A 7,748-nucleotide genomic window follows, 5' to 3' on the forward strand; every position below is an offset into this window, starting at 1 on the left:
GTATGGGGGAATGGGGAGGGCGTGTTGAATAAAATTTACAGTTGTTTCCTCTGCATGCGGCAAGGATGCCTACCAGGGTAGGCTGGCCAAGGATAAAACCAGACGAGCTGCCTTCAAAATATTGGAGCTCTCCAATACGACCATGCGTTTTCCTTCATGATTTTATATCCTCGAGCAGCATCGGAGCGCCAGCCTCCTGCGTGTGCAAAGGCTAGCATACAAGGGTGTGGTCCCGGCCCCTCCCATTCAGGTTTCCACAATCAAGTGAAGCCGAGAAGCACACGAGCATGGGCCTAGTCTCTTGTTCTCTCACTCGCGAGGCATGCTCTGCTCCCTTGTGCTTACCAAACAAATACGCCGCAATCGACTGATTAGCGGGAAAAGCCGATCATTTCTACGTACCAAATCCAACGTTAGAAGCGGACGGATTGACGCGCGCGGGGATGCAAGTCCAAAGGTCGGCAAAGAGAAAGATTTTTTTTATTATTATTATTCATACCGAGATATATACAGCCTTAAAACGGATGACAGAGCATGTTTCGTGACTCATTCAGAACGTACAAATTGCTGAGACATGTCGGACGTGTTGCTCTCTCGGTTTGCCTCCAATCTGAATTTTTGGAACGCTTCATTCTCCTGTCCATGTTTGCCATGGCCCGTTCCATCTGCTGGCTCCTTTCGGCAGCAAAAAGTTTCTTCAATTAAACTCTATTAGCATCCATGGTTGCTTCTGCTGCGCATGGAGGCAGAATGGGAGGGCAGATTTTATGAATGTTCCAACTTTCCTGGTGCGTCCAACTCGAGTCTTTTTAAGGAAACCCAGCCGCAGTGAAATGGACGAGATCGGCAAAGAGGGAGGGGGAACACCGGCCCCCTGCTCTTTCATAACCCAGAACCGCGCCCGTCCATCGTGTGCCGTGCCCGTGGTGTCCGTGCTGGACAGCACGTGTGCTTCCTTTTATATACACCCGCGGAGGGCGCACTCGAAAGTGGCCGAGGCATTGTGGCAGTTTGTGCTGGGCCAACGTCAAAATCGTAGCGTGAGGGAGACGGGAGCCCAAGGCCAGAGGTAGCGGAGAACGGAGGTAGGAGGAATGGAGGGGGAGCAGGAAACGAGACGGTCCAAATTCAAAAGGATATGTGTTTTCTGTGGCAGTAGCCAGGGTAAGAAGAGAAGCTACCAGGATGCTGCAGTGGAGCTCGGCAAGGAATTGGTATGCTCTCGTATCACCTTCTCAGAGCCTGGTGCGTGCTTGCTTGCTTGCTCGCTCGCTTTTTCCTTTCCTTGGCCGAGTACCTTCAGCTGCTTCTTCTTGCATGGTTCTTGCTGAAGTTTTGACCTTCTGCAGTTTTGCTAGATCTAGAAACTGGAAGGCTGATGATGGAAGTTCTTGGCCATCATCCCTAGCTTTCCTTCTGCTGAATAGACTGGTAAAATTTGTGTCCAGTGCTATCTCCTGATTCATGTTCATTAGCTTCTTGCAATTGGGTCTCTCTCTCTCTCTCTCTCGTTCTGTTTACGTGGGTGTGTCTGAGAGGCAGAATAGATTGGCATATTTCGCTGCCATGAACCCGACCAGACGATTTGTCTTGAAATTTGTATATTTCCATCTTTGTGACTCAAATGGGTGCGCTATATCGTGGTTTCGGATTTTTCATCAACGCTACTGTGTTATGTTGGAACTTCTCCTATACTTGTTTCCCCCTTCCGAAACCTCATAGCTGGAATTCCCACGTATTCCTAAATGAACTGTGTAACCATCAACCTGTGGTCCATTGCATTCATGAAACCCCATTAATGAAACGCAGCAGCCAGTGAGATACATTTAGCTCGCTCTTTCTCTTATCTCTATCTCTATCGCGGAAACGTATTTAAATGCTCCGTGATTCATTCAAGAGTTCTGTTCCTCTGTTAAAGTTTTCAGATGCATGTGGCAAGATGATTTAAAAGCCAGTGCACAATAAAGCGCTTGTGAGCTACGACATGGGTGCACTAGATCGCAGAGAACAACAGAGATGTGTTATAACAATAGCATTCGTATGCCTTTTTCTTCTTCGGGTGCTGAAAGGTTTGGTTGGTTTCAGGTGTCGAGGAACATTGATCTGGTTTATGGTGGGGGTAGTGTTGGTTTGATGGGCTTGGTTTCCCAAGCCGTTCATGATGGCGGGAGGCATGTCATTGGGTAAGTCAATATCCTCGGATGTAATCCATCATCTTATGTTCTCTGGGAAGAATAAAAAAAACGCACTGGTTAATGGAAGAAGTACAGTGCTGTGAAATTTCATTAGTATTTGGGTTGTTCGCTCCTCAGCAGCTCATTTTGTCATGTTGCTGTCTCCCTATGCAGGGTCATACCAAAGACTCTCATGCCCCGAGAGGTATGTCGGCTATAACTAGAAGACCTTCTTATCTTTTCTAATAAACAAGCCTTTCTGCTTTCTTAGCGGACACTAAATAAATCCTTTCAGATTAAAGAAACCTTATCATCTCTCACACAAACGCATTTCATTTTCTGCCAGTTTTGACTCCTGATACTTACTTTTGAGTTTAAAACTATCGATGAATTTTGAATGTTTTAGCTGTTCTCCCCCCGCTTTTTTTTTAACCTTTTGTGTTGATTTATGATCAAGAAATATGAAGGAAATAACGTAGCCGTCTTTCTTTCTGCTACACCCATATGGAGTTTTTTAAAGGCTCTTGAGGTTTTGTCCTGATATCAGTGAGTAACTTTTTTCAGCTTCTTCCCCCTAGCAGCTGCTGAGTTTTGGCTTTATATGACAAAAACAAGAATAGATCGATTTCACTTTTCACCTTATATTTTGGTTCAAGTCCATGACCGTTTCTTTAATCGAATTCTAAAAAGGGTTCTAGTTTGCTATTCTGAATTTTAACTGGTATATTTTTTCATCCCTTCGGAGAGGCTAGTGATTAGGTCTTTCCCTGCCCTGCAACACCTGACATTGCTTCTCTGCACAGTGTCCATTAAAAAGCCTTTTGGAAGAACTTTTTTACAGCCTTATCATCTGTGTGTGTGCGTGTGTGTGTGTTTGGGGGAGCAGTTGTGTATTTGAGACCAATCATCTTCAATGAGAATTGTTGCGGGGACAGTCTTTGGCCGGAGCCTCACACAACAGCATAGCCCATATTAAGCTAGCAGAGAAAGAGGACTGTGTTCCTCCCGAGGTATTGTCCGCTTTGGACGCTCCGGCCCGCGCATCCAGCGCAGACGGGGGGAGACCACTGCCCTCACGGTTTTGCCCTTCAAAAGGTGCCTCGAGAGGAAAGGATTTCCATCCCCCATTTAAGGCACAGAACCTTTCCGCTATTAGCCGATGTGGGACTAAATTCAAGGCCTCCCCCCCCCCCAGCGGAAAGGTTCTTGAGCCTCCGCAGTCCTGAGGGGTAGTCAACGGTGGGAGGAGGCGCCCCCTACCTGGCGCCCATCTGTTGCGGGGACGGCCTTTGGCCGGAGCCTCACACAACAGCATAGCCCACATTAAGCTAGCAGAGAAAGAGGACTGCGTTCCTCCCGAGGTATTGTCCGCTTTGGACGCTCCGGCCCGCGCGTCCAGCGCAGACGGGGGAAGACCACTGCCCTCACGATTTTGCCCTTCAAAAGGCGCCTCGAGAGAAAAGGATTTCCATCCCCCATTTAAGGCACAGAACCTTTCCGCTACTAGCCGATGTGGGACTAAATTTAAGGCACCTCCCCCCCTCATCCCCCATTTAAGGCACAGAACCTTTCCGCTACTAGCCGATGTGGGACTAAATTTAAGGCACCCCCCCATCCCCCATTTAAGGCACAGAACCTTTTCGCTACTAGCCGATGTGGGACTAAATTTAAGGCACCCCCCCCCCCCCCTCCCCAACAGGAATATATATTATGTAAAACTTTTATGTTCTTTTTTGGTTTGCTTCCTTTTTGCAGATAACGGGAGAAACTGTAGGAGAAGTGAAGGCAGTTGCAGATATGCACCAGAGGAAGGCGGAGATGGCTAGACACTCTGATGCCTTTATGGCCTTGCCTGGTTAGTGTATAAACCTGCGGATTTCTATATATTGACCATCACTAGAGTTCCAAGGCAAATCAATGAAGGAAAAAGACACGATCAGTACTCTCGTCTCTATCTCTATCGCTGAACACAAAACACTGTCCCTGGTTCATCAACTTCTGGCACTGAAAATTTAGAATTCCTGATGAACGCCCAACATTTTCTTTGATTGAATAAGACAGTATGATTACTTTTTTACTATGCCATACTTTTGTATACTAAATCTGCCAGAACATCTGTAGAAATTGGCATTACTGGAATCCTCGTACTTGAAGTTTTGACTATGACTAGCTTCATATCATGAGTTATCTTGAGAATTTAGAGTTACAGATCTTAGTAATTCAAATTTATGCTGCTCACAGAGAAGTATTTAGATAGCCTAATCCCATGATAATTGAAATAACTGCTGCAGAAAAAATACCTAAAAATAACTGTTAAGTTTTTCTAGTATTATTAGATTGGTGGCTCATTCTATCACAGAGCTGATTAAGATTTTAATGCAGGAGGATATGGAACTCTTGAAGAGCTGCTTGAAGTGATAACATGGGCTCAATTAGGCATTCATGATAAGCCGGTAATGACTTTTTGCTGTCATTTTAATTATTTTAAGGAGAGTTCCTTTTGTTAAGTGAGAAAAATGAGTTAAGGAGATGACTCAGCCTTGCTTCCTCGCCTATTAACAATAAAATGAACAAGAATACAGCATCATCTGTTTAAAGGAAAGCAATTGAGATATACTAGCTCTACAAAAGTCAGAATGAATCATCTCTTATAGCAAGAGCACTGAAAATGGTTATGAAGGGCATCAGGAAGATATAAAGACTAACTGATCTTAGACAAGGATTTGATTGACATTCCTTTTGCCCTAGTTTTGTGGTGCTTTCACCTTTGACCTTCTCTACCTCTGCTTTTTCCTGGGCATAAAGGCCTTGTTTATCCCATATCTGCAACACGAAATTGGTTAGTATGAAATTGTGCATTTGCAAATTAATTGTGCCTTCATGAGAGCAATGAATTAAAGAAAACATGAATGCATCACAAAATTTAAGTTGTTCTCATATTCTTTCAGTCACTTGTTGTGTATGAATTCATGTGGTTCAGCATTGTCACTTGATGTTCTGCGTTTTTGTAATTTAGAAACTTTTCTAGCCAACCTGAAAAAGAGTCGTATTTCTTGATGCTTTCATTGCAGATCTTGTTTGAAAGTCTCAGGACTAGTTAAGGCACCCAGTTTTTGTTGAAGTGATTTAAACTTTATGCCTCAGTCAGAACTAGTTGGTTTTTTCTACATTGTTACATGTAGACATATTTTCTTCCTGATTTTGCATTGTGAGTTATCCATGCAGACATGCACATACACATGCACGCGTGCACAAGCGCACACATATATTGCATAACCAAATATGGGATCTGAAGATATGATCAAATATGCATCTTGAGTTCTCAAGTTTAAGAACTATGTTAGTCTTTTGTGAGTATTCAAAGAGTCATTGCATCATGATTGACACAGGCATACTACCATGGGCAGCTTCCTAAATCTCTCTTAAATCTGCATGAAATCCATAGGTGGGACTGCTGAATGTGGATGGATACTACAACTCCTTGCTATCTTTCATTGACAAAGCAGTAGAGGAAGGTTTCATTAGCCCAAATGCCCGTCATATCATTGTATCTGCTCCAACAGCAAAGGAATTGGTGAAGAAGTTAGAGGTGATGCATATGACTCATATTATGCAATTCTGTGTTATGTGTTTGAATAGACTGTCATACATTTGTTGCATTTTTTTGCTTTGCAAATGATATGGAAGTTCCTTGTTAATCTCTGCTAACAAAATTTGGACATGATGCAAAATTACGTATGTCCTCTCTGCAGGTGAAAATTCATGAAATCCCTAGAATCATGAAAAATGAATAATTCTACTTCAAACAAAACTTACTTTGTAATTGTTAAAATATTTGTAGAAGAGAAAAATAAAAGAAAAAGACAGCCAAAAAAGGTGTTATTTCTCTGTTCTATGACATTCAGTACATCTCATAGGTTATATATACTCGTCTACAGACTCCATATAAGTAAAATAATATAGATTGAGAGGAATCTCTAATTTATCTTTTCGGGGAAGGGACAATGGTGCAAAGGAATGAACTTACAAAAAAATATGGAAGGATACTTGGCATGGCAAGAGATGAGAAATCCAGGTAGTTATGGGTGTAACTAAAGGTGAGATGTAAGAATTTTTTAGAACGTTAAAGCGAGGATGCAATGTGGCAATGGTAACTATGAGAGAGATTAGGTATGCAAGTGGGTGTGATTTAATTGGTGAATAGAGAAGGAGGAGAATTCTAGAAAAAGGGACTATATGTCATGAAAAGATGGTGCCAAGTGTTATGATCCTAGGCAATATGATCTTAAGATCAGAGCATATGATAACTAATGGATGACATTAGAGTGATGATATCAAAGGATTCGCTTAAGATTTTGGGAACTTGATCAAATTAAGGAAGCAATGGTAAAATGTAGCACAATTTGGACTTTATTAGTCATGATGTGGGTCCAAATCAAGTAGAGAGAATGAGGTATGCATGTCTTAGGAGAATAGTATGCATGGCATAGGTTGAGATGGTGATTATTAGGGCAAGATAGGGGCTGCAATCTTAGATGGATGGTGATTATTAGGGCAAGCTAAGGGTGCAATCTTAGATGGAAAGGACAAGATCTATTGGCCCAATTAAGGAATAATCATGAAAACTCATCCAAAAATAAAAGGATGATATGGGATTTAACCATCAAGAAGGGTAGAACTTCATTGACTTGCAGCTGATGGGTGTCTGCACCAAAATTAGGACAAAATTAATGCGTAAAGAGTACACTGAAGGTGCATAAAAGGATGATATAGGATTTAACCATCAAGAAGGGTAGAACTTCATGACATTGCAGCTGATGGGTGTCTGTACCAGGATTTGAACCCAAGACCTCTCCCTTGATGAAGAGAAATGCCAGCCAAATCAGAAAAGGCTGGTTGGCGAGTCTCTCCTTTTTATTTTTTATGCATGTCTATATATTCATATATGCATATACGATACATCCGAATAACACATTCATTCACCTGCAAGTCCACATACTTCTCATTTACTCAGACATCTATAATTGCGTTCATTTACATGCACGTACGATTGCATGCACGGGCCACTAGAAATGCAAATAACTGTACAATTCAGTGGAATTTGGATAAATTAATGTGTGTGTATGTGTATATGGAGGCCTATTTGGGAACAAACGACCGTGTGGAAGCATGTCTACTGGTGATCTTTTATGGCTGTTAACAAGTTCCTAGGTCTCAAATTATAATTCTTATATTGACGAATTAAGCTTGTTCCTTCTGATAGGAGTACTTCCCTCGCCACGAAGGAGTTGCTTCCAAGCTAAACTGGGAGATGGAACGGCTAGGCTATTCCTCAAAACATGAGATTTCTAGGTAGGAAGGACAAGTATTCCGGGGCTAAGAGGCAAAAGAAATTGAACCACATATTGGCAAGTGAGAGCTTCGCATTGGAAAGGCAAGAAACTGTCTACTGCGAGAAAATGCTTCGAGATTCTCTCTCTTTTCTTTCTGTAAAATAGATAAAGCTTGACTTGCTCGTCTTTCATAGAATGTATGGTTTTTTGGTTTTCAAACAGTAAAAAAAAGACTGACTCT

The 7,748-nt window shown here is 42.3% G+C and overlaps 1 protein-coding gene across 1 annotated transcript; it reads left to right on the forward strand.

Annotated features, from left to right (window-relative positions):
• The first annotated feature begins 928 nt into the window (after window positions 1–928).
• Window positions 929–7,748, forward strand: LOC103719853 (cytokinin riboside 5'-monophosphate phosphoribohydrolase LOG3). Its single transcript, XM_008809286.6, has 7 exons — window positions 929–1,214; window positions 2,086–2,183; window positions 2,349–2,379; window positions 3,930–4,029; window positions 4,557–4,627; window positions 5,620–5,763; window positions 7,438–7,748. Exons 1-7 carry the CDS (start codon window positions 1,095–1,097, stop codon window positions 7,528–7,530), a joined length of 657 nt encoding a protein of 218 aa, XP_008807508.1. The 5' UTR covers window positions 929–1,094; the 3' UTR covers window positions 7,531–7,748.

This window comes from Phoenix dactylifera, chromosome 10, assembly GCF_051530095.1.
Source record: "Phoenix dactylifera cultivar Ajwa chromosome 10, Ajwa_hap1_PhDact_Kaust_v1.1, whole genome shotgun sequence".
In the NCBI taxonomy this organism is placed as follows: domain Eukaryota; kingdom Viridiplantae; phylum Streptophyta; class Magnoliopsida; order Arecales; family Arecaceae; genus Phoenix; species Phoenix dactylifera.